The 27,864-nt window shown below is 50.0% G+C and overlaps 1 protein-coding gene across 1 annotated transcript in view; it reads right to left on the minus strand.

Annotated features, from left to right (window-relative positions):
* CMIP (c-Maf inducing protein) overlaps positions 1 to 27,864 on the minus strand; it is a 229,431-nt gene that overhangs the window by 76,561 nt on the left and 125,006 nt on the right. Inside the window, 1 exon segment of the mRNA XM_006087043.3 lies at positions 8,186 to 8,311. Within this exon segment, the coding sequence (XP_006087105.1) occupies positions 8,186 to 8,311 (126 nt within the window).

Here is a 27,864-nt window from a genome sequence, read left to right on the forward strand (position 1 = left end):
TCTTGCAAGTCTATCCCAAGAAACTGGTACTGTCAGCAGCTCATTCCTATGGTACAGATGAGGAGACTGAGGCTCGGAAGCCTATAGACTCTCCCACAGGCTCACAGGCAGCCAGTGTGGGGCCAGGACTAGAAGTCAGGTGGTTGGATTCACGCTGTGAATCACAATATTATGGCAGTCCAAGTTCTCCACTGACCACCCCAAAGGGCAGAAATGCAGCATCCAGTCCCACGTGACCCCACAGCTCTGCACCAAGTGACCCTGATGGTTAAGGGACTCTCACAAAGGCCAGGGCCTCCCTCTAAACATGAAAGTCCACCTTTTGCCCATCCCACTCCCGGGTGCATTCACAGCGTGTAAACTTTGGGTCTCTCTCTGTCAAGGAGATCCAGGTCTCCCCACCTCCTCACCCTAATCACCATGGAAACATCAGCCCTGTCAGGGCAGAATTTGGGGAAATCTCTGGGCTTGAATAAATGAACCAGTCCAGTGGCCAGTGCAGTGGGGAATCAGGCTCAGAGACTCGTTCATACCACACCTGGAGGCAAGGTGAGTTGAATCTGCCCTGCACGGGGAGCAGACTGGGGTTCACCTGTGTGATGCAGGGACTTCTGTGGTAGCTGAGTCTCCAACAGACCTGGGTCAAGTCTGGGCTCTACCATAGTCTATTGGTGTGACTGGAGCAAGTCCCCTGATGACACAAAGGCTGTGACAAAGGCGAGTCTGCTGCAGGGACCAGCAGTAGCCCGAAGGGTCTGCGCTGGGTCACCTGTCAGTGCTGACCCAGCTTTGTGGTCTCGTGACAACGCTTGTTCATTAGGATGATGGACTACATCCCATGCTCAGGGACAGCGGCGCCAAGATCCCAAGCACGAGAAAATCTATGTAAAACACTTACTTAGTGCAGTGCCCAGCATGTGCAAACACTCTACAGAGAGCAGCGATCAGTATCAGTGACAGCTGTGGCCAGTGGTGTGCTGATAAATGTGTAACAACAGGCTCCCCGGGATAAAAAAAAACACACAACACACCACAGTGATCACAGCGTCTGCCGACTTCCATGCTGTGAGTGATGCCACCGTGGCTGATTCTGTCCCTAGACCAGAACTGGAAAGAGGCACAGGATCGGCTCTCAGGAGCCGGTATCAGATGGTACGAGTGGCTCCAGCATGCTCTGGTCCACAGCCATTTCTCTGCCTTTTAACACACCGTAGTGGCCAAAGGGAGCAGAGAAGGTGAGGTAGGCCAAATAAAGAACCCCCAAAGACTGTCTGCATCCTAATCCCCTATGAATATGACATCTTAGGGGGCCAAGGAGCTTTGCAAATGTGATTTAGTTAAGGATCTTGAGGTGGGGAGGCCATTCTGGATTATCTGAGTGACTCACAAGGGTCCTTATGAGAGGGAGGCGGAAGGTCAGGGAGTCACAGATGGAAGTAGAGGTTGGAGTGATGTGGCCACGAACCAAGGGATGCGGGTGGCCGCTAGAAGCTGGAAATGGCAAAGGAACAGATTCTCCTCTAGAGCTTCCAGAAGGAGCCAGCCCTGCCAACACCTTGATTTTAGCCCCGTGGGACACATGTTGGACTTCCGGCCTCCAGAACTGTGGGCAATAAATTTGTGTTGCTTTATCTACTAAATGTGTGGTCATCTGTCACAGCAGCAGTAGGAAATGAACCTGGGAGGTATGGCCAAGTTGGTTTAGTGTTGATGTGAGTCATTCATTGGTTTTGAGGGTCCACAGAAGGCCAGGGCAATGCCCAAAAGGTGTTGCTGGCTGGACTAAATGACCAAGTGAAGACAAAAAGAGAGAATTAGAGAGGAAGATGGAGGAGAGGGAGAAGGAAAGGGACCCTCGCCCCTCCCTCTTCTGTGCCACTGGCCCCACCATCTACCACCTGCCACTGCCTGCACTGTGCTCTTGTTTGTTAAACGGTTTGTGTGCAACCAGCCCTGATGGTACCTGGTACTGCTAATCAGTGCTGGGAACTGGGGAGCTCATAGTCCACTCATCAGTCATTCATTCAGCAGGTCTCGCTTGGTCACCTGATAATCAGATGGTGTGAGCTCTACCAGCCAAGCTCCCAGCTGACACACCGTGGACAGGCAGCATGAGTGAGAAATAATCCTTTGCTGTCTTAAGCCACTTAGAATTTGGGGCTGCTTGTCCCTGTAGCAAAACCTGGCTGTTTTGTTTTGTTGTATGGCTTTTACATAGAATGTACACCCCACCACCATTCCGCCCTCACCCCTTCCTCGCTGCCTACTGAATTACTTACACTTCAGGTCTCACCTGAAATGCCATTTTCCAGAATACCTGTCTTCATGGTGACTTGCCCCTCCCCATTCTTGACCCATCAGGTGATGGCACCTCATCTAACATATCGCACTATCCTGCAGTTGCTTGTTTCTTTGTTCTTCTTCCTCTCCAGGCTGTGGGCTCTGTGAGGTCAAGGACCATGTCTGACTTATTCACCACTATGTCCACAAAACTCAGAGAAATCTTTGTTAAATGAAAGGATGGTTAGACAGATAGATAGATACATGGGTGGGTGGATGAGTGGATAGATGGATGGATGAATAAATGGATGGTGGGTAGATGGATATATGAATGGATGGACAAATAAATGGATGGGTGGGTGGATGGATGAATGAATGGATAAATCACTATACCCATTCTGCTCATTAAAAAAAAAAGTCATATGTAATAGAATTTCAAACAAACTATTCAGCCTTGATATCCCAAGCCAAATTTGACTAAGGCTCTAGAAATAATCATGGCAGCCTTTTTCTTGCACACCTACTGTGTATCAGGTACAGTGCTAAGTATTTCACATGTAATATTGAGAATCCTTATGACATCCAGGGTCCAGTTCACAGACAATTTAAATGCCCAGAGGGGTGATTCCTGCTGTCCAAGGTTACACAGGTAGAGCATGTATAGCTGGGCTGGGACTCAGGTCTGTCTGACCCCATAGCCCACTTTCCCTACTGTTCACCCCAACATGAGAGTGCCACACCTCGGCTCCATTGGGCTCTAGGAATTGGGCTGAGAAATCTGAATCTATTATGCTGATGAGAGGGAGGAAGAAGGATTTGGCACCCGTTCCAATCAACAGGAGGCCCCACCTGGCAAACAAGAGGGTGGGGCCATAACTTTCCTCCAGACGGTAGCATGGGGTGCAGCCACTGCCTCCTCACGCTCACCGAAGGAGTCAGAGGTTGCAACAAGGGTGGGCTGTGAACTGCTTTTTCCTGCGGGTTGTCTAGTGTTAAAGAGACAGAGGCTGCTGGGGGATGTCCGGGACTGCTGTGCAGGCATCTCTAAGTGCCTGCCAGGGGCAGGGAGAGAGGACTGGGCTGTGCCTGGCCTGGAGGAGAGGGCGAGTTTCTGCACAGAGTCCCAATACTGCAGTGTGGGCGGGTGAGCTGGGACGACCCAGACCTCTGGGACCTGAGGCTCAGCTCAGAGTCCTGAGGTCACTCAGAGGAGACCGATTCAGGCATGGGAAGGAGGTCCTAGGAGAGGCAGGCCTGCTCAGGCCAGTGCCAACTGCTCCCAGTGATAAATCTCTCGAATACTGAAAGGCCCCGTTCCAGGCAAATTCTGCTTAATTTCCTCTTCGAAAGTTGCCAAGTTCTCTCTCATTGTTGCATTGTCTCAAGAGGTGAGAAAAACAGCCAAGGGTGCACTGGGGTGGCTGTTCCCAAGTCCTCCTTCCCCGGCCCAACTTCTTAGGGAAAAAACAGCACGTGATCGCCAGACCGGAAAGGTCTTTCTCTCCAGCTTCCAGTAAGAAGGGAACCGCCCTGCCCCTGCCCCTGCCCCTGCTGCCAGTGTTTGGGGTAAACAGTTGCCCGGCCTCCTGGGGACTTTCCGGAAAGTCTGTGAGAGGAGCAGGTCTCGGAAACCCTTCGGGAAGGAAGACGCTCTCGGGGAAGAAGGTTCTCCTTGGTCTTGGCCGCCCCAGCCTAGTTCTCAGAGCAGCGGGCCCTGGCCACTTCTCACGGATATGCGGAAACCCAGCTGCGAGGCAGAAATCCCAGAAGATGGTCTGCCCCACCCGGCTCTCTAATGCCACCCCGCCCCGTGGGCCGCACCCCTTGGGTGCTGTCAGGGCACCGGTTATGTGCTTCAGCAGCTCCCTCCTCACAGTGGAAAGCAGCAGAAAGGGCACCGAGGAGAGAAGATAAACAGGTCCCTTCTGCACCAGGGATCCTAATGACATGGCATTAGGGAGCTCACGCTGAAAATCACAGAGCACCCAGAAGCACACCGACTGGACCCAGGCTGGAAGGCTGGCGCCTCTGTGTGGGACGCAGCCTGCTGCTGGCAGACTGCTTGGCATCGCTGAGCCGGGGAGGAGGCACATTTGCCTAAGAGCGTCTCTTAACCTTCCTTGAACTCAGATAGGTCAGCTCCCCGAGGTCCGAGTGAGACACGGATTCAAATTCCGACAAAGCAGCTTTGTAAGGAGGTCCCATGGGAGAGGGACAGAGAGCAGAGGAAGGAATGGAGAGAGGAGAGAGATACAAAGAGAGTTAAGTCAAGATGCCCAGAGAGAAGGGCTGGGGTAGAGAGAGGCGCCTGGGGAAAGATACCAGAAAAAAAGAAACTGCAAGGTGGTGAAATGGAGCAAGTGATAAAGAAAGAGAGAAGGGGTAGGGAGGGAGACATGGAGAAAAGTATCAGAGAGACGGACAGAGGAAAAACGGACACACATGGATACAGAGAGCCTGAGAAAGGGGAGGGGGGAGAGACACCAGGCAGGCGAGGGTAGGGACCCTGACATCGCCACTATGCAGAGCTTCATGCCACATGCAGCAGGAGGGACCCTGCGACACTGCAGACCCGCCTGCACGCTGAGGCTAGTCCCCCTGGGAGCGGCCCAGTGCATGGAGCATGAGTCCAAAGGAAAAGTTCTACGGTCCAGCCTGTCACCAAAACTGTGGCTGGTGACGGCAATGTTCTTGATCTGCCCTGTCTAATACAGTAGCCACTGACTCCATGTGGCTACTGAGCACTCGAAATGTGTCTAGTGGATCAAGGAGCTGCATTCTTACTTTAATTAAATTTAAATGCAGAGGGTCCTGTGTGGTGAGTGGCATCTGAAGGGACAGCGCCGCTCACGGCATTGTCATCCTCTGATGACCCGAGCACCCATGAAGCTCTCCAGGCCAGCCTTGCCCTGAGCACCCCTGGCTGCTTCTGGGCGTCCCTTCTACCCGGAGCAGGGAAGACTGCTCGGTCACACCGTGGCTCTGGGCCCTGTCACCTAAATGGACCCACTGACGGCCACAACGCAGGTGAGGAGGGTCCTGCCCGTACCTCGGGCCCACCACCCTGGGGCTCCCAGGCTCCCCGTAACCACTTGGACCCCTCCACCGGAAGCCTATCTTCAAGATGACTCAGAACCCATTTATATAACATGACGGCCACACACCACCGTGAATCATGGGAGGGAGGGCAGGAGGGTGACAATAACAAGGAAGCAAGGTAGCAGCCGATAGAAATGACAGTGAGAGAGACCAAGGCAGGCAAAGGCGAGGTGCACCCACCTGGGCTCCCCTGGGTGACAGGGTGGAGGCTGTGCCTGCTTCCCCGTCCTAGCCGAGTCCAGCTCTGGATCCCAGGAGCTGCTGGCCGCCTCCTTCTCCTCCCGCTGCTCTCCTGCTCCAGCCTCTGGCCACTGGGCTGCGCGGACTGTTCTGTCCACTGCAGCAGGGGGCAGTGAGCAAGGATGCGGGAGCAGCCACAGGCCCGCCCGTCTGTCAGCACAGTGGGAGAGCTCTGCGTGAGGCCACTGCCGGGTGCAGCCTCAGCCAGGCAAGTCATCATAGCCGGCCTGCAGCCACAGCCTCAGTTAAAGGGATATTCCAGGCACTGCACAGTGACCCACACTCCTCCAGACCTCACTGCCCCTCTACGCCCAGGGCAAGTGACACTCAGGGACTTCCTTGGGAGGTATTGTTGCCCCCTCCAGCTCCAGAAGCGATGATGCCCCCTGCTGCTCCACTACACCCAGGGCGCTGGGGTTCAGGGCCTCCTTTCTCTAGCTGGACTATTTAAAGGTTTTCCCCTCTCCAGCCTCCCCCTTACACTCACATATCCAGCCCCCTCTGCCATGCAACGGGACTGAGCCCTCTATTGGCCCCCTTACTCCTTAGGAGCTTGCAATGGCTCCCTATTGCCCCCAGAATATAGCCACAGCTTCTTCACTCAGTAAGTCATATATGATCTGGCTGTGGCCAAACAGCTGTAGATGCATCCATAGGGCTCTGAACCCTACTCCTCCCCTCTCTTGCAAGGCAGCTAATACCCCCGTGCCCTAAATTCATGCTTTGCTGAGTTCCCTCTGCCCAGTGAGCGTGCCCCCATCCTGGCACACTCCTACTCATCCCTCAGTGCCCAGCTCTAATGTCACCATCCAGGAAGCTTTCTCTGATACCTCTAGGCTGAGTGAGTCACTCCCTGCTCAGGGATCCTAGGCCTCCGGGAAGTGCCTCTATTTTAGCTATTATCTCTACAGTCATTTGTTTATGGCTCTGTCTCCCCAGAGGGCCTCTGAGTTCTTCAAGGATGGGGCCAAGAGGCTTACTGGCCTTCCTCTCCCTCCCCTAGCCCGGGGGACAGGCCAGCTCAGCGCTCTGTGATTCAAATGGGATTTCCAGCCCTCATCTTCTACCAGATTTCCACGGAACCCTGCTATGGCCTCCCTCCTCTTCCATTGCTGCTCTTCCCAGCCAAGGGGGCTGGAACTGACCCCCTCTTTCCTAGACGCAACAGAAAGGCGGGCCTGGCTTTGGTGTCCTCTAAGAGATAATAGTAAAGAACAGAATTTTTCTAAGGATGTTCAACTGTTAACTCATCTGATTGAGCTCAGCATTCCTCAGGGGCCTAACTGCGTCGTGCCTTTTGGCTCCACTATTGTTACGCAACCCAGTGGCCACTGATGAATTGGGTTTTAGGGAGCATCTCTTTGGCTCAGAGCTGGTCTCACTGGAGTGACAGAGTTAGAAAGAAAACGCCCCTAAAAGAATGGCTGAGGCAGACAGTTCTCCCAAAGAAGAGAGAGTGCACTCTCTCTAAATGAGGGCTGCTGACTTGGAAACTGGGTATAGCTCTCTCTGAAATGATAGAGAACACGTCACATGTATGTCACAGGTACGTACGGCAGCAGCCATGTTCTCTTTTTTCTGCCACAATTTCTTTTTTGGTGGACCCACCTCTCCCGGCCCACGAGGTCCTGTAGGGCTATTAGAGTGCACAGCTGGGTGGGTGTGTAATCCAGGCAGGGCATTCCCTGGGGAACATGGGGCTATAGCAGAACCAATCAGAACCATCCCTGAGCTTTAACAGAAAGATGCTGGAGGGAAATGGGCTTTCACATTTTTAAGGATGACAAGCTCCAAGAATGTAACTTGAGGCTGCCAGAATTCCACTTTTCCCACCACATGGAGAGACGCTGCCTGACAATGAAGCCAACAGAATGAAGCAGAGCCAAGAGATGGACAGACGGAGACACTGAGAATTAATGATATCATTTAACTCCTGGATGCAGCTATGTCTAAAGTCCTCTCTTAGACATGACGGCCACGTTACTTTAAAACAGTTACAGCAACATCAATTTCTCTTTTTCCTCAGATAGTCTGAATATGGTTTGCAACATTTCCAACAAACAGTCCTGACCAACACATACAAAATGCTCACTTTTCCAAGGGTGCGGCTCATACTTCTATCAGAGTCTCAAAATATTTAGATCAACAAGAAACAAGAAACCACCTCAGTCAAAGTAGAACAAAAGGTAACATCTGCAGCTTACTTGCTTCTTACAGCCTTTTAAGGCCTAACAATGGCCTGTGTGCCTCCGTTTCCTCATCTGTGAAATGGAGAGCAGCAAACCTATTTTTCAGGTTTGTTAAGAGAAATAAAAGTACAATGCATAAAGCTCCTAGACTGCGGCAAGCATGTAGTTGGAGCTCAAACTGCGTGCATTCCCTCTCTCACCCTCCCTCCCCCCCCAGTAAGCCCTGGTTTGTAATTTTCTTGTACTTGGAGAAAAAAACGCCTTAAGTTAAACAACCTTCCCTTCTGATAGTTGGCCGTCTCCCTCCAAGGGAAAAGAGGAGGGCGAGTGAGTGGGGCTGGGAGAGGAAACTGCTTGTTCATGTTTATTTCTCCTACCTGCAGTAAGACAGTTCCCCCAGGAATTGTGAGCTGTAAACAGTACTTCGGGGCATTCTCCCAGGACAGCAGCTGAACGTCTTCAATAGCGCTGTAGGAGACGGAGTTTTCCATGTACCCAGTTGGCTGCAGCAAAAACAAAAGAGAAAGACATGCATTGGTTACAAGATCAGGCACAATGTCTGCGGCTCAGGAGAAGGTTCTGGAAAATATCCCCATGGTGGCAACAAGCAAACCTAGCTGGTACAGACACCTGGAACCTCTAGGGACAAAGGAACTCAGTCTTTGGGCAGGAGCCATAGGGGAAACTCGCCCATGTGTTTGTCTGGGTGTAGTTGGGACTAGACTGGGGGCACCTTGAGGGCAAGGCCTGTGCATTGTTCCTCTTGGCACGGCAGGCGCAGCACAGCGGAGCCACCACCCTCTCCTGCCCAGAGAGCAGTCACAGCCCACCACTGGTCTCCCTGCCTCCTCTTTTCCCACAGATGTGCCTTCTCCACTCAGTACCCAGGGCTATGTGTCCCGTGGGCAAATCAATCCCCCTACTCTCCTGCTCAGCATCCTTCCTCGGCTCCCAGTGGTCAGACCAGGAAACCAATGTTCCCATCCTCCACTGACAAGCCCGCAGGTCTGGTCTCACTTCCTCCTCCAGACCCACCATGCGTCTTCTCTCCCTTTCCTGCCTCCCACAGAGGCCTGTTGCCAGCTCTTACCCGCTCTTTGTTCCAGAAAGGCCTCGGCCCCACCCTGTCACTCTCCTCTTCTACTCGCCAGGCCTCAGCTCAACAGGCTTCTGGGGAGAGCCTGCGATCCTCCGGACCCCAGAGCCGACCCGATCACACCTGGCCTGAGCCCTCCATGCTCACCACACCTGGGTTAACTCCTGTGGACTGATACTGTCTGTTATCTAGTTGATGTCTGCCTCCTGGCCAGGCGGCAGTTCAGGCCCGAGTCTGTCTTGGTGCCTGCTCTCTCTCCCCAGTGCCTGGCACATGGCAAGCATGCAACAACTTGTGTTTATAGAAAGAACGATCAAGGGCATCATCAGTCAACACTGGAATGAGGGTGGGACAAGAGACAGTCACAGTCGCTCGAGTGAGCTCTGCTATCACAGAGAGAAGGCACCCGGGGTCAGGTGGATGAACTAGCACTGGGTACTCGCGATTTTCTTGTCCCTCTGGCCCCCAGGAAGCCAGACTTCAGCACAGTCAGAGGTGAGTATAGCACAGCGGAGAATAACAGCTCACATCTCCCAAACGCTGACACGCACCAAGCACTCCTGAGCACATGGCAAGTGCTGTCTCCTTTAATCCTCACCTTGGTCCCATGGAGCAGGTGCAGGGCCATCCCCATTGCACAGATGAGAAAGCTGAGGATGAGGCAGACACATGACTTGCCAAAGGCCACCCAGCTGGGGAGGGGCGTGGCCAGCATTGAACTAAGCTGCTGAGTTGGAATTGGCACCCTGCCTACTAAGCCATACTGCAACCAAGGGTCAGGCGCAATTTAAAATGTGTGACTTAACAAATTAATTTTACCAGGAGGATTAAGGACCTCCATGAGGTTTTTAAATTTCAATTTCTGTCTGACAAAGTTGAGATATGATGGTGGTGGTGAAGGCGGAGAAGGTTGAAGGCTCAAGCTGCCTCAAATCTCTCCGATTATCAGTCACCAGGCTCTGGAAGTAAGAGTGATTGGTCAGTTGATTTGTTCATTCGTTTGTTCACTCATCCATTCGTTCGTTCATCTGACAGATATTGAGCACCTATGATGTTCCAGGCCCCATACGGGGTTGCTGGGAATACAGCAGTGAATGAGACAGGAGCCCAGTGGGGCAAAGAGACAACAAACACAATTCCCAAATAAATAAACTACTGAGGAGCAACAGTGCTGCACCAAGAATCAAAAGAGGGTACGGCGAGAACTGGAGCACTGTGTAAAGATGGAGGGAAAGTATCCCAGAGCTCAGGGCCAGTACAAAGGGCCCAGAGGCAGCCACAGGCTGGAGAGTTCAGGGGGGAGCCAAAAGGCAAAGGGAGGAAGGGCTCCGTAAGAAGTGCCCTGGAGAGATGGCTGGCCACTGCAGGAGGCCTGGAAAGCGAAGCTGGGGCCCGGGATCACTCCCTGGAGTGGAGCACTGCAGGCGCTTTAGGCACGGTTCATAACATCATAGCATGCACTGCTGCAGAAGAACAGACGCAGGAGCAGTGGGCGGAAGCAGGGAGGAACCGCCTGGAGGCTGCTGCACAGGCCCAAGTGAGTGTAGTGTCTGGGCTGCTCAGACCCCACGGGGAGACGGCCAAGTTCATCCTGCGGTTCTCACCAACACATGGCCCACCCTGGGGCAGCAATCCAGGGGCCACGTGGCTGCGTACCCCAAAGGCAAACCTGGGATCCCCCCTCACCCTCTGCCCTATTCCAGCATTCCCTGCATGATGATGTTTTCAATATTCTGCAGTAAATGATTCAGCCCACAGCACATCTTGTCCCGACAGTATCAGTGAAACCAGGGTGTGGGGTTGGCTACATGCTCACTTCCAAACCCACATTCCAATATGTATTGTTTGTTGCTGTCTGCCCCCCGCCAGTGTTTCAGCACCATGAGAGCAGGAATTCTCACCTGTCCCCGGTACTTACACAGAGCCTGGCACTGAGGAGGTGATTACTTTCTTCATAAATGAAGGAATAGTTTCCTAAATAAAAAGTTCATCCAAGTATTACTTACAATCACTACACATAACACACTTGGGAAGATGCTTTTTTGGTTATTATTTTTTAAATTAAAAATAATTAATAATCTTTTTAAAAATCAGCTTTAGGAAGCCATGACACCTGTGTGCCCGGATGCGCCAAAGGCCTTCCCACCTCCCTCCCATCTCCACGTCTCTCCCTCTTCAAGGTCCAGTCGGCCTTCAAACCCCGCCCACTGACCCCTCGATACGCACAGAGGCCAGAGGACATGGGCTAAGACGTGGCCCTAGTGCATCTGGAAAACCGCTGCACCACATCGAACAACACAGAGAAATAAAAACCTACTCCGAAATCCCAGCAAGGGGACAGCGTGATCATACCGAGTTGGACTTGATTATCCAAACCAAGTGAATGGCCAGCCTCGTTTCTTCAGAATCCCACCTTGGACACTAAGCAAAAGGCCTGGAGACTTCTATTTCCCACCACAGCCTCCTCAGAGACCCTGAGGCACGAGGGCCCACACCACGCCCGTGGCAACACACTCCGGATGACCACTACCGACAAGTGTGATCTTACATGAGGGAGGGCTTACTAACCGCCTCTGTCTGCCTTTCCCATGACCCTGCTTAGCTGTCTCAACGTAGCCTTGATTTGAAGTTGCAACACAGGCAGGTTCTAGGGGGAAAGGTTGGGTATAAATAAATACATACTGTTTTTTAAGAGATGTATTGTTTTTCCATTGTTTGAAGCAGTGTTGGCTAAAAGCAAGATATGCATAATCAACGAGACCTACGTTTGAGCCACCTACTGTGTGTCTTTACATAAGTTACTGTACCTCTCTGAGCCTGTTTCCTATAATGGTAAAATGGGAACTTAATAGAATTATCAGGAGCCTTAAAGGAGATCCAATTTATCAAGGGCTTAGCATAGCATAAGGAACAAACAGAAAAGCTCAATAAAATCAACTATTATGAGAAAGACTACATTTTATCTCTTGGGGTCTTTCTCCTCCAAACCCATAATTCTGATTTAACCATTAGAAAAACATCAGACAAAACCCAAATGAGGGACATTCTTCAAAACACCTGACCAGTACTCATCAAACACAAGGAAAGTCTGAGCAACTTTCCCAGACAAGAAAAGTACACAGAGACCCAATGACTAAGTGTACAGAGGGATCCCGGATGGGATCTTGGGATAGAAATAGGACATTAGGTAAAAACTAAGCAAGTCGAATAAAATATAAGGGTTCATAATAGCATATGAAAACTGCTTCATTAGTTGTGACCAATGTTTCATGCTATTTTAAGATGTTCACAACAGGGAAAACGGGGTGTTGGGTGTATATGGGAACTCTCTGTACTGTCTTTGTAACTTTTCTATATATTTTAAACTGTTCTAAAATAAAAGGCTTAGTAAGAAAAATTAACTGCTGTCACAACCTCTGTTGTCACTATCATCATCATCGACAGAGCCTAGACAGAGCCCACGAGGTCTGCCAGGGCAATGGGACACACGTGGCTCTATGGTGGAGGCACGAGCTGCTGCTGGCCAATGGCGCCCTTCAGCAGAGGTACTTTCACACTCTCGGGAGGATTTTACAGGTAACTGGTAATTCCCTGGTAATCTGAACACGGCGGTCAGAGCTGCAGTGGACCAGATTCCTGTGCGGGGCGAAGGCTGAGACCGGAAAAAAAAAAAATTCAATTCTCTTGGGGAAGCTGGGAAATGCAGTTCTAAAAGGTACTTTGAGAACAATAAGCAGATTAAAAGTTATTTCTACATGTAAAAGCAATGCGAGACATACTGGGGTTCCGTTAAAGGACATCCCAGAATTAGCAAAACTACAGGGATGGAAATCAAACCCGCAGTCGCCAGTGGCTGGGACAGTGGAGGAGACTTTACAGAGGAGCATGAGGGCATGTTTGGGGGTGACTGAAATATTCTAGATCCCAATTGTGGTGGTTACTTGACGGTATATGTTTGTCAAAACTCACCGATCCACGCACTAAAATGGTAAATTTCCCTGAATGTAAATTACAACTAAGAAAGGCAATGAGTGAATATTCAAGATAACTTGTGAGATGATGAATAGAATGAAATCTTTCAGATCAAATCTTACTAAAATCACTCATTAGCACTTTGGTATATTACCTTCCTGGTTATTTTTCATACATATTTTTTTTTACAGAGCCCAAGTCATGCAGTATATATAATTTTGCACATCCCATATTCTGAATAATCTCCAGAACCGTCATCTTAGTGGCTATAAAATATTCGGCCACCATTTATCACCACTCCCCCTCCTCCCCTATGGGAAATGCGGTGGTTTCATTTTCTGCTACTCTAAACAACTCCACAGTGAACATCCTTATGAAACATGTTTTTCTACCCTATATTTAGGATTTTTTTTTTAGGCCAGATTCCCAGAAATGGAATTAATGGGACAAAGGGTAAGAGCATATTTTGGATCATTGCCAAATTGCTCTCATTAAAGAGATATTAACGAGAACTGGGAGCCCTGGCGAAGACTGGGGGCTTCATCCTGGGCCCCCAGCTTGAGTGGGCCCTGCTAGCGCTATGCCTTGACCGTCTGCGTTCAGTGTGACCACCTGGTAGCTGAGTGCCTGCAACATGACCGCACCGCCAGGGTGCTGGAGTGGCAGAACTCTGCAAGTGAGGGTCCTGGCTCCTGGGGACACTGCTCTCCCACAGGAGCCAGGAACAGGTCGTGGGGGGGGGGGGCGGGGAAGCTTTGTCCTTTTGCTCTCAGGAACTGATGAGGGGCATTTTGGGGGTTTTGATAACTGTCAGACCAGGAAGAGAATTCTCCCTCTGCTTTTGTTTCTGAGATGAGCTTCTTCCCTGGTATCCCCTCAACCACTGGATCTGGGCTACAGAAAGCGGGACCTAGAGAGGCCTCATCAGGTCCCCCAACGACCCACAAAGCCTTCAGAGTTGACATTCCGAACCGGATACCTTCTTGGATTTCCCAAGAGTCAGATGGACATGGAGTGGGGTCACCAAATGCCCCTGAAACTGCCCCCTCCCCTAGTCTTCACTTCCCCTGCCTTTCAGGGGAGCCAGCTCCTCCTGTCCAAACCCGCCTGCTGGTTTCCATGGGGATTTCTCTAAAAGTGAATATGAATCATGACGTCAGAGGCCCCCAAGCCAAGGCTTCAGGCTGACTCAAGGCACATGCAAACAAGATGCTGGCACGCGTCCTGGGGAGGAGGTTCTGGACCCCAAAAGGGAAAGCTGGTCTGGAAACACCCTCGAAGCGCTCGCTCTGGGGCGGGAGGCTGGGAAACGTTGGTCAGCTGGGGAGCTGGGCTGAGACCAGCGGGCTGTGTGTCATGGGAGGGATGCCACCCCGGCAGCCTGCTGAGTGTGCCTCACTGTGGACGCGTCTCCTCTCTACACAAGTGGAAGTCACCTGAGTCATCACGCAGGGGGACCCACACACACAGCCTGACTCCACGGGGCCCGGCCCCACCTGCATGAGGAAGGATGTGCTCCTGGCCCCACACATGAGGCCCCACACGTGAAGCCCGGCCTCAAAGGAGAAATGTCAGTCAGGTCAGAGGGCAGGGAGCCCCTGCCAGCCCCATCTTGGACAGTCAATAGCAGCAATGGCAGGAATAACGATGATGAGGCCATGACCTCGGTGATGGTACAAGGGTGGGCTTGTATTGGGGGAGTGGGCTTCAGCCCTCACCTCCCCCTGCTGCTTTTTAAAAAACTGAGATAAAATTCATGTGACATAAAATTAAAAATTAACCATTTAAAAATTCAGAGGCATTTAGTGCATTCACAATGCTGTGCAACCTTTGCCTCAATTTAGTTCTCAGACACTTTCATCACCCCAAAAGGAAACTCGTATCTATGAAGGGATCTCTCCCTGTGACCCAGTCCCTGGTGGCCACAGTCCGCTGTCTGTCTCTATGGATTCGCCTGTTCTGGAGATTTCCTCTCTATGAAATCACTCACAACGTGGTCCTTCCTATCTGACGCCTTTCACTCAGTGTTTTCGAGATTCATCCGCATGGCCACATGTATCAGTACTTTGTTCCTTTTCAGGGCTGAGTAATGTTCCGCTGAGTGGCCATCACGCCATGTTTTATTTACCCATCCATCAGTGGGTGGACATTTGGGTTGTTTCTACACTTTGGTGATTGTGAACAGTCTGGTGCATATTTTTTTCAATGACAAGGAAGGACAGGGCTCTTCAAACAACCTTCATGAAGCCCCTCCCACGCAGAAAGGCACAGGTGCCCCTGGTTAACGTTTACCAAGCAGTTACCATGTGCGCAGCACCACGCTGAGGGACTTGTAGTATTACCTCATTTAACTGTACAATGCGCTGGGGGGCACTGTATTTACCCGTTTACTCACAAGCTACCGAAGAAGACATGGCACCACAGAGAGGTGCTGACGTGTCACAGGCCCTGCTTTTTAGACAGATCTGGGGTTCAATCTGACAATCCTGAGCCTGGGATCTCCATCCCCACGTTCTGCCAAACTCCAACGTGCGTACCTGTGCGCATGCACACCACAAATGCATTGTGGGCAACAGAGGAGCCGGGACCAGAGATCCAGACCTGGCATAGTGTGGGAGTGGGGAGTCCTCAGAATCTGCCTGTCCACTGCCACTCAGCCATAGGTGACCCCAGGCCACCTACGACTCCATTCGGCCTCAAGGGCAGAAGCCCACACATGCTCATTTGGGAAAGGCCTGTCAAAATACTTGGATATTCTCTTTAATCCCGCAAAAGAAAGTCATAAGCAAAAGCAAGGTAGCAAGTAATCTGCTGTGAGATGGGCCCGTCTGGGCCCAGTCCCAGAGCAAATCTCCTCAGATGCCTTTCACACTCCTCTTCCCTTGTTTCCATGAGCCAAAGACACCGAGCACAAGTTCACCTTTGCTGGTTGCCTCAGGGCCCTGGTTGCCATTGCCACCCTCCACTGGTGAGTGGTGCAGCCCAGCAGTGCTCCTGGTGCCGCCAGGATAGAGAGCTGCTCGCTGCTGCGCTTACTGGTCTTGGTGAGGAGACTGTTCTGTACGCGTCTCCAATCATTCTCTTGATGCCAAGTGGCTGCTCCCTATGCTGCCAATGCACCTTCCCCTCAAAAGATCACTGCTCCCTGTTGTGGCACCAGAGTGCCCCCTTTGAGAATTATGTGTCAAGTAAAAGTAACTTGGGTTTTGAGCAAGAAAAACCTCTTATGATAAAAATACATGCTTCTTGCGTTTTATGTTTGGTTTGAGCTTATCTTGGTGGTGGGGTGATTATTCTAAGTTCTTCATAGCATAAATAAGTCTCAGGAACCCACAGGCAGCTACTGAGCACTTGATATGTGGCTAGTGCAACGGTCCCTCGGGACTGAATTCATGCAGTCACTCAACAAGAGGAACCTCTCCCATGTGCAACCAGAGCCTGGGGACAAGGCAGGGAAGGGGAGGGACACGTCTCTATAGTGTCCCTCTAACTGCCCTCTTTTGGAGCCCAGCTGGTATTGCTCAGTGGTTGAGCATCAACCTATGAACCAGGAGGTCACGGTTCGATTCCAGTCAGGGCACATGCCCAGGTTGCGAGCCCCATGCCCAATAGATGATTCTCTCATTATTGATGTTTCTCTTTCTCTCTCTCCCTCCCCCTTCCTCTCTGAAATCAATAAAAATATATTTTAAAAAAACAACTTTACATCATCATTAAAAAATAAATTGGAATCCTATACACTGTTGGTGGGAATGTGAAATGCAACCACTTGGGAAGACAGTCTGGCAGTTCTTCAAAAAGTCAAACAGTTTCCATATGACCCACGTGGGGAATTTTACAGTATGTGAATTATATGCAATAAAAAAAAAGGTAACAGTATACCTATCTTAAGCGTGTTTGTGGAGCGTACTTAAGTATGTAAGGCTCAGCACCTCGTAAGAACTTGATAATAAGTAACTACTCTCGTGCTGTCACCCCAAGAGAGTGGGTGGCCTGAAAGAAGGCCAGGAGGGGGCTGCCTGTGGGCAGGGACGCGATGCAAGAGTTCAAATCCCAGCACGAAGCCAGGTGCTAAGGAGCTCATTATACGGAGGTGATTATTTTGAAAAAGCCACAAGAAGGAAGAAGGGGCTTTACACGCACTCTCAATGTCCCTCCATCACCCACGGATTACTCCAAAAAGTCAGGACAGAGAGGACTGCACTGGCTCGGAGTAATCCCAGGAGGTGACCACCCAGCTCTGGATGACCGATGACAAGCAGGTGTAGGGTCAAGCATTCCAGGAGCTTGTGGCCACACAGCACTGCCTGCTCTGGCTTGCCCACCTTCTCTTGTCCCGTCTCAACCAAGCCCTGCCACAGTCCAGCTGGGCCATGAGGTTAGGGCCAGTGTCTGGGGCAGGCCAAGGCTGTTCTGAGATGGGCAGGAGGCAAGTTCTGGCTCATTAATCATGAGTCCAGCCATGGCAGCTGCCCCCTTTTATGGCCAAATGGCTCAAGAGGTTTAATAATAGAGCGAAGGGCTGATATTTCCACATGGAGACCCTTCCAACCCCAGTCACCATCGCGGCCATGGGAAGACAGATGAAACTCTGGGTCCCCAGTGTGTGGCGCTCGGTATCTGTGCCATCGGGCACCTCCACCATCGGAGCAGCTGATTGAGGCTCTCTAAAGAGCCATGACACAAAGTCAGTACACTCCACCCACTGAGTCAGCAAACATTTCTAAGGACCCCGGCAGCCCACACGGATCAGGCAAATCCCACGTGCCAGACCCTCGGGTAAGCAGTCCACAGGCACGATCTCACTGCTTCCTTATAAGGATCCAGGAGGCCGGAACTAGCAGAGGAAGAAAGGGAGGCTCGGGCAGTTAAACAGTGAGTCCAGCTACAGCTGGTCAGCAGAAAGACCATGCCATTGACTTAGAAGCCAGGTCCGTATCCACTGCACCCTGTCCCCGACCTGCTCTGTAAGACACTGGCCTGGGAGCCCCAAGATGACCAGGGCCTCAGGGACCAGTGTGGGTCTGGCAGGGGGTGGGGACAGAAACTTACAAATGAAAAGACAGCATGATGTAACACTGAGGTGTTGGGTACAAAGGGCAATGAGGGAAAGGAGGGGAAAACACTCTGGTATATTGTGGAAGGCCTCCCAGAAGCCACCTCTGACCTGGGTCTTCAGGGGATAGGGGAGTGCCGGGGATAGGGGAGTGCCGGGCATTCCCAGGGCAGGAAAGGGAAAGCACGGTGTGTAGGACCCTAGTCTGAGAACAGGGCGTTGCTAGATGAGACTGGGGTGCAAAGACTCTCCAGGAAGGCCTCAGACCTGGGAAAAGCCCTCAACTGCCCAACCTTCTCCAATTCTTGGATTCTCTCTCTCTCTCCTTTCCTATCTTTTTTTTTTTAAATTAAGGTATACTATATAAACAGTATGGTACATAACACGCAGATGTCTTAAGTGTTCAGCTGGATTTATCTTTGCATACGCACAGTCCTGTGTAACCACTACCCAGGTCAAGAGTGGACCGTCTCCAACACCACAGAAGGCTCCCTCGTGCCCCTCCCCAGTCCGTGCTGCCCGGAGGTGCCTGCCGTTCCTGCTGTTCCGACGTCCACCACTACGGGTCGGTTCTTGACCTCTTTAAAGTGGAAGCACACCGCAGACATGCCTTTGTGTCTGGCTCTTTTGTCCGGCATAATGTCTGCGAGGTGCCTATGTCTGTAGCTCGTTCTTCTTTTAATTTTAGAGCAGTGTTCCTTCCTATCTACCACTGTTGTTTATGGGCCTTTGGCAGCTTCCAGTTTGGGGCCATTGTGTATAAAGCTGCTGTGAACATTTTTGTACTTATTTTCGGGGAGGGAGGACCAAGCACTCTTTTGGTAAGTACCCAGGAGTGGGATTTTCCTGGGCCACAGGGTGAAATGCTTACATTTAAGCCCAAGAGCACACATTTATAAGAAATTCCAGGGAACTTTTATATAAAAATGAGCTCCTTTGTAGGGCCCGCTCTTTCTCAGATACTTATGTCTTTGGGAGAGCAAGGATTTCTGAGTTTGGGGGAAGGAATCGGGCCGCGGTAGAGCTCAATTTTCTCAAAAGGTGGGGTGCATCTTTCACACAGGGGGTGTCTGAGACCCGCAGGAGAGGCAGCACCATTCTCAAAACTGGACTCAGAGAAGAGGTGGTGGCAAAACAGAAACTGTTTTCCTGGCTAACGTGGCAGAAAGGGACATCTCTGCTCCCTTCATGCTCAGCCTCCTTGCCATGCTCAGTACAGACGCTTCTACAAAAGGAAAGGGCATGTTTGCTCAAGATCAGAGCTCCGAGTTAAAGGCTGGGAACAGCAACTATATTTTTGTTAATATCAGTACTAATTTAACTCCAAGATCACATGCCGGTGTCATGCAGGCCTGCATCCATTTGGCGTTCCAGATGTGAGGACACCCGCAGGGATCTAATGGCACATTTTCAGGTCTTCAAAAACAGATGCTAGTCAATGGTATAATTCACCTGGGGAAAACTGTGGTCTATGACAGCCTGCAAACAGGGGCACCTGCCTCTGGGGGCTCACAGGTCAAGGTACACCTCAACCCTGTACCTTCCCAGGCACTGTTGTCAGCTGCCTGTGTGACACGAACTCCTGAAACAGGGGCTGTGTGTTTTAGTCTACAACCTCAGCCATGTCCAGAGTACCTGTCTTTTTTTTTTAAATCCTCACCCGAGGATATTTTTCCATTGATTTTTTAGAGAGAGTGGAAAAGAGAGGGAAAGACAGAGAGAAATATCAATGTGAGAAAAACACATCGATTGGTTGCCTCCTGCAGGTGCCCCCGAACAGGGCCTGGCCGGGAAGGAGCCTGCAACTGAGGTACGTGCCCTTGACTGGAATCGAACCCAGGACCCTTCAGTCCACAGGCTGACACTCTATCCACTGAGCCAAATGAGCTAGGGCCAGAGTGCCTGTCTTGATCAAGTTCCATCCATGTGGTCTTGATCAAGGCCCATTCATGTGCCTCTAATGAGGATCAACTGCTTGCAGACATCTTCCCATTGACTCCCTAGAATGACCCATGAGATGGATGCCACTGTGATTCCATTTTACAGATGAGAAAACCAAGGCCCAGGCAAGAAAAATAACTTACCCTAAATCATGCTCCCTGTTATTAATGAAGCCAGGATTGGAATGCTAGCCCTTTGATCAAAACCAGAGGTTAGCAAACATTTTCTGTAAAGGGCCAGATAGTAAATCCTTTAGGCCTTATGATCACATGGTCTCTGTCATAATTCAACAGCGCTGTTGTGGTGTGAAAGCAGCCACAGACACACAAGTAACCCTGGCTGTGTTCCAATAAAACTTTATTTACAAAGACAGGCAGCAGACTGGGTTTGGCCTGGGGGCCATAGCTTTCCAACTGCTGATTTAAATCATTCAAGAGGAATATAAATATGTGATGGATGAATGGATGAACAGATGGATGAGAAAAAATAAGTGGACTGTTTCCTTGTTTTCTTTCTATTAGCATAGAGCATTCAAAAGAAGTTTCAATGGGTGGGTAGGTGAATGGATAAATTTGCTACTGTGTCCACCAGGACTGGGTTCTACTTAGATGCCCTGAGATTGGCTCCATCAATGTCCCCTCTAAGGACTGACCTTAGCCCTAACCCTAAATTCTGTGGACCCATCAGACAGGTCCCGCAGAATTTTCCCAGAAATTTGGTGAGAAACCCTTGAGTCATCCTTGAATGACAGCAACCTACTCAGAAGCCAGGAGAGGTGGGTATTCTCTCCCAGAGCAACCCATGCCCACTGGGGACATAAGGCTGCTAGAGATGACGGGAAGTGAGCTGCCAAAACTCAGGCCGGGCAACCCCCCTCTTGCTCTTGTTCCTGAAACAATGGGAGTGAGACAGGCTGCAGGACTGGAGTCTCATTCAGAGAACCTGTGGCAGTGTAAAGAAAGCTGGGGACAGTGCCTTGCATCAACACGGCCTTCTAGGAAATACCAGGAGAAGAAGGGAGGGAGGGAAATACCAGGCAGGGAGGAAAAGCATGAGAACGCTGTTTCGGTCCAACATGCATAAGGAAACAGGTTCAGAGAGGCGTGGTGACTCCCCAAGGTCACCCAGCTAGGTGTGGCAGACAGGAGATGGGCCCCAGAACTCTCTGAGATTGGAAGCCCAGCTGTAATCCTTCCTGAGGCGGGAACTAGACCTCAGGGTGGCTGAGGATTGCTGGTGGTGAATAAACAAGAGCTTTGGACTAACCACTCACCAGGCCCTGTGCTCCAAAGGATGCGCTCTGCAACGAGTCCCTCTGTGTCCATCCAGCCTTCACCAACCACTTCTCCCCGCAGCCCCAAGTAGGATTCAGCACCTCATGAGATCACAGAGCACCCAGGCAAATGCCTACCTATCATCACATAAGCCATCACACGTGGCAACTGTCTCTTCACTTATCTTTTTCATTGAATAGATTCACTCGGTGCCTGGAGTTCACTCCACTCTCCACGACAGACTGAGGGAGGAAAGGAGGAAGGGAGGAGGGCTATTTTCATGAAGCCCAAATAAGCGTCAGTTCTTCTTCATTAGAACACGCTAAGGTGTGCAGCACTGTTCTTCCCATTTTACAGATGAGTAGATGAGGCACTGAGGAGCACAGTCACTTACAAAGAAGCAGTGGAGCCCAGCCTGGACTCCTGATCGTCTGACTCTCATTCTTATGCTAAACCTGCAGTGATGGTAACAACAGTGCTGGCAACAAGGAAACCACTGAGCAAGCACTTGACTGCAGAAAAGGAAGGAAGAAGAAGAACGCAGAAAGGGGAAGGAGAGCCCCGGGGAATGCAGAGTGCAAGGCGTCACCAGGTTTTCCTGTCCCGGAACCAGCCTCTGGCATTGGCCAGGTCGGCCCAGAGCCCACTCGGGAATCTGCTGAGGCCGCCCAGAGTCTGCGTCTGTCAGCACAATGAACAAGTAGACGAACAAAAAATCCCTAATTAAAAACGAAGTCGGTACACAGTAAAAATGCGTGGCTGGCTGCTGGCCTGAACACGCTGCGAGACCAAAGTGGCCACAGACAACGCTGTGCCGGGAGCATGAACCCTGCGGCACAGGCCTGGCCCAGCCCAGACACAGGTCCAGCACTGTTGAGCCCTCCTCTCCTGTTGATTCATTATTTCCAGAAGGTGCCGCCCTGCACTAATTACACCAAATGGATGTGGCCATATATGGTCAGAGCTTCAAGGCTGGCCTTTCATAAGCCACTTAGGAGGGGATGTGGTCAGTCCAAGGCTGCGGGGCCACGTGGAGGTCACAGACGGCAGCAGTTTGTGCCCTGAGCCTGTTTTTCAGCTACTGCCATCTCTTCCATGAGACACAGAATTGGGGGTTCTGAGCTGATATGGGGACAAGAACTTGGGAAGGTGAACTTTCGTCTTGCAAAGAAAGACCGGTGTCCCTGTAGGCACAGGGCTGCAGTCTGTGCCAGCCTCTGTCGAGGCAGGTCTATGTCTTAAGTTTCTACAATCCAAGGATGTCCTTTCTCCTCTAGAATCCCCACACGCGGCTGTCACTCCCACCAGTAACTTAATTCAACTCAACAAGCATGTACTGAGCGCCTACTGTGTACTAGCAGCACCACAATGATTAGAAGACACACCGCTGGGGATCCATTCTCACCTACAACCTAGATAAAAGAGCCAATATCTAGGGCAGATATCCAGACAAACTCACTAAAACTGTATTCTTCTGAAGTCCAATTAAAACCATCATGTAATCAATATCAGAATGACTTAAAAACATAAATATAAGTGTATATATTAAATCAACACCTTACACACATCAGGGTAGCCACAATTAGAACAAAAACGAAGGTCACAAAGTAACAAGGGATGAAGAATTTGGGACCCTTGTGCACTGCTGGTCAGAATAAAAATGTTGCAACTGCTATGGAAAACTGATGGAGGCGCCTCAATAAATTAAATATAGAACTGCCATCTGATCCAGCAATTCCACTTCTCGGTATATATCCCAAGGAATGGAAAGTGGTGACTTGTGCAGATATCTGTACGCCTGTGTTCATAGTAGCATTATTCATAATAGCCAAAAGGTGGAAGCAACCCAAGTATCCATCAATGGGTGAATGAATAAACAAAATGTGGCACATACAGACAGTGGAGTATTATTCAGTCATAAAAAAGAATGAAATTCTGATACATGCTACAAAATGGGTGAACCTTGAGGACATCATGCTAAGTGAAGTTAAAAAAGGCAAATACTGTATGATTCCATTGATATGAGGTACTTAAGAGTAGTCAGATTCATGAAGACAAGGTAGAATGGGGGGTGCCAGGGGCTGGAAGGAATGTGGGGGGTGGGGAGTTATTATTTAATGGGGACAGTTTCATTTTGGAAGATGAAAAGAGTTCTGGAGATGGCTGGCTGGTGATGGTTGCACAATAATGTGTAGTACTTAATGCCACTGAACTGTTCATTAAAATTATGAAAATGGTAAATTCTATGCTATGTGTATTTTACCACAATAAAAAAAACATCGGAGAAAAAAAAAAAAGCAGTATCCAGTGATGCACAGATGTGGAGAAAGCCGAGCGCTCCTGCACTGCTAGCAGGAACGTGGACTGGTGCAGCCCTCGGCAAAGTGACCCAGGCAGCACCTGCTGAAGCTGACTCCGTCCCTGCCCTCTACAACCCAGCATCTCCACTGCTAGACGTCCCCAACAGGAATGCGTACACTTAGTCACCACGTCCCAAGATTCACAGCAGTCCCACACTGCCCATTGATAGTAAAATGCATAAACTAGGGTGCATTCACCCAATGGGAAACTACATAGCAGGGAGAGTGAACAAACTACAAGTCTACATAGAAATATGATGAGTTTCACTGACAAAAGAGTGCATACTCATGGGTTTATTTATTTATTTATTTAATAATTTTGTTGTTGTTAATCTTCATCCGAGGATATTCCTTTTCTTTTTTTTAAAAAAAAATATTTTTATTGATTTCAGAGAAGAAGGAAGAGGGAGAGAGAGAGAGAAACATCCATGATGAGAGAGAATCATGGGCTACCTCTTGCAAGTCCCCCACTGGGGATCGATCCCACAACCCAGGCATGTGCCCTTGACCAAGAATCGAACCTGGGACCTTTCAGTTCGCAGGCCGATGCTCTATCCACTGAGCCAAACCGGCTAGGGCCGAGGATATTTGTTTCCCATTGATTTTTTAGAGAGTGGAAGGGAGGGGTGATGAGAGGAGAGAGAGAAACATCGATGTGAGAGAGACATATTGTACCCTGACTGGGGCCAGGGACCGAACCTGCAACCCAGGTGAAGTGGTGGCTGGAAGCGGACCAAGGAGGTTCTTAGGGTCTTAATCTGGGTAAAGGTTACAAGGACATATTCAATTTTTGCAAATTCACCGAAGCATATACTTAGGATGTGTGCATTTCTGTAGGTGTTTTATTCAATTCAACAAAGTTTTCTTTGAAAAGATGACATTCCTCAATGGTCACAGATCTACAGACACAGACCATGGTGGGTGCTCGCAGAATTATGCGGTGATTTTTTTGCACCTTGCATGCCCGCGTCATCCAATAGACAGAGCTCACATGTGCCAGGCACAGGCCAGGCTGTGGGGATGCCAGGGTGTGTGAGACCCATCCCTGCCCACAAGCACAGCCTGTAAACGGAAAATACAGTATATCTGTATATACATGTACAAACATGTAGGAAGATGCTATTGCTATGAATATAAATTTGTTGAAAAGCAAGACTGAGTTCAGAATATCTTTATGGCATTTTACGTATTTCTCAAAGTGTCACGGTAAAGAACCCAGGCTTGGGAGTCAGAAACCCTGAATTCATACCCTAGCTCTGCCTCTTACAGGCTATGGGCCCCAGGCTAGACAGCAAGTTAGGCTTCTGGAACCTCAGTTTCCTCATCTGTGAAATGGGAATGGTAACAGAACCCAGCTGATGGGGTCACTCTGACAACGGAATGAGAGGATGTGTATAGTTTACTCAGTATAGTGTCTAGCACATGGTGACTAATGTCAGTACATGCAGCACTGAGGACCTACTGTGTGCCATGAATGAACAACATCCCCGCTTCCCATGGAATTTCCTTTGTAGTGAGGGAGACAAACAGAAAACAGGATAAATAAGAAAAATACATAGAAAGTGAAATGGTAAGTGCAAGTAAAATAAATAAGAGGAGATAGAGCAAAGGGATGTTGAGTTTTAGTATGGCCCTGTAACTTCATGGGAAAGTGGAGTATAATTTAACCATCACACAGAGCTAATACTGGGGAAATATAGGTGATACTCCCCAAGGTAAATTACCCCTGGCCTGAAATGAGACAGCGGTGGTGCCATAATGGGACCAAGTTAACAAGCCCCTCAGAGCAAAGGATCTGCATTCACAGAGGCAGCTGTGATTGACAACTCTACCTAAAATCTCTTCAAGAGGTTTAATCTGGAGTGAGGAAGAAGAGGGAGAGAAGAAAGGCAGGGGCAGGAAGAGATCTATCCCGAAAGATAAACGTATGTGCTTTTCCTGGTCAGAAAACAAACACCATGCAAACTGTGTTTCCCTCCCGCCTTCTTCACAGAGAGCTCTGAGCCGCCAAACAAAGCCTAGGGTATACGCCCATCTCTGGGGACCCAGAGGGGCTGCTCCGTGAGAGCCTAATCGCCTCATTCCACAGGGTATCTCGGCTCTGAGAAGCCGCAGTCCTCTTGGAGGCAGGCGGGGTATAATCTTAGACAAATAAACACAATAGTTCTTGGGAAGCAAGTGCTGGCAGCCATCACCAGGGCCTTTCAAATAAGAAGTGGGAAATCCCTGATTGTTCTTGGCTCAGATCTTGCCTGGGGGCTGTAGCCACGGAGAGTTCCAGAACAAGGGAATTCTTACACGCTGGCTGCTCACGCACAGACCACAGGCCTGGTGATCTTTCTCCGAGGACCTGGGCTGCAGGACCAGAACCATCCCCAAGGCCCAGGCAAGCTCTCGCTCACCATCCAGAGGCGGGACACCTAGAATCGCCATTAAAAGATCTGCTCCTGAAAACACTCCACTGGAGAAACCTTAAATGCATATTCCTAAGCAAAGGAGCCAATCGGAAAGGCTGCTGTGTGATTCACACTATGACATTCTGAAAAAGGCAAACCTATGGAGACGGCGACAGAGCAATGGTTGCCAGGGGTTAGAGGGTGGGAGGGATGAACAGGTGGAGCACAGGGGTTTTCGGGCAGTGAAACTAGTCTGTACGTTACTATCATGGTGGATACGTGTCATCGTACATTTGCCCAAACCTATGGGGTCTCCAGTACCAAGAGTGAAGCCTCAGGTAAGCAGTGGGCGTTGGAGATAAGGATGCATCCTCGTAGTTCATCAATTGTATCGATTTTAACAAATCGTACTGCATGCTTGGTGAGGAGGTTGTTATGGGAGCGGCTATGAACGGGTGGGGATAAAGGGTATATGGAAAGCTCTGTGCCTTCCCCTCAATTTTGATGTGAACCTAAAACTGCTCTAAAAAAATAAAGTTAACAAAAACAAACATCTGCTCCCCCAAGGCAGGAGAGGAGGCACACAGGCTCAATCACTTCAGGAAGCCAGGCAGGATAGAGGAAAGTTCTGGAATGTCCCAGCTCTGCGCCTCACTAATCAGTCAGCCGTGGGCGGCTGCCCCACCTCTGGGCGCCTCAGTTTTGTCACTGGTAAAACAGACGATAATTGTGACGGCTATGACAATCTTTGTGAAGTTTGGTTGGGAAGCCAAGGACTTCCTAAGTAGTGGCTCTGGGCACCCAGAGGCGAAGCGAGCCTCCGTGTCCAGGTGCCCACGTGTGCATACGTGACACAGATTAACCACCTCACTGCGCCTACCCACAGGCATCCCACTTTTTGAAATTCTGCCTACCAAACAAAATCTACCCATGACGTAATAAGCAGAAGTGAGAGTAAAAATATTTAATATCTAATAGAGCCCAGGAGCAGACAGATCAGAATGGACGCCCCTTGTGCAGAGCTGGTCCAACCCTCCAGGTGCATCCCACAGGGCCCTGCTCATGGCAACGAGTCATGCACGTCCCCTTTTCCATGAACAAAAGACTCTCTGTCCCTGTCCACCAGCATTCCAGATCAGCGCCACGTAAATGGTATTGCCAAACTGAACTGAATAGATCACATTGAAAAACAAAAACCAACCAACCAACCCACCCCACAGAATTTATCTCACGCAGCCTGTTCCTTACACTTTTCAAAAGTAGGAAAATAGCTCATGAGTCCCGGCAGTTTTATGTGAAACCCAAGAATTCTGGAAACCCCCATTTTTGAATCCAGAGATCTCTGCTCTTTGAGTTCTCTACCAGCTTTCCTCCTTTACCCAGCTTTACATACCCACACAGATACCTCCTCACTCACTTGTCAAGCATGTGATCTAAGAAAAAACATAGTCCAGAATCTCTTCCCTAAAGGACCTGGTAGTTACTGGGGGAGTCAGACATGTCTATAGAATGTTAGAATTTCAGGTGTGTGATTCCTACAGATGTGGAGACAGGGAAGCCCTGGGGAAGGTAGGCTGCTGTTGGGTCATTCAGGAAGCTTTCAGAGAGTAGGTGATGATTGAGTTGGGTTTTGAAGGGTGAGTAGGAGTTTACCAAGCAGAGAGAGGTTGAGGGAGATTAATCAGAAAAACTATTTAGGTCCAGATAATGGAGAACCTTCAATGCAACGCTGTCATCTTAGATTTCCATTGGATAACTGAGGACAGTGGGGGCTCACAGGGATGCAGTTCCCCCAGTACACAAGACATCGTGAGTAAGCCAATGTGTGTGAGCAGGCCTTATAAGAGTGACTCGGGGACTGCCCCCAAGGGTCACTGTTGCTATGCATCTCAACAACGAGGGAGCCTAGAACAACCATCCCTTTCCGTTATCAATATGCTATCATCATACGCACAACAAGC

This window comes from Myotis lucifugus, unplaced genomic scaffold (assembly GCF_000147115.1).
Source record: "Myotis lucifugus unplaced genomic scaffold, Myoluc2.0 scaffold_35, whole genome shotgun sequence".
NCBI classification, from domain to species: Eukaryota; Metazoa; Chordata; class Mammalia; order Chiroptera; family Vespertilionidae; genus Myotis; species Myotis lucifugus.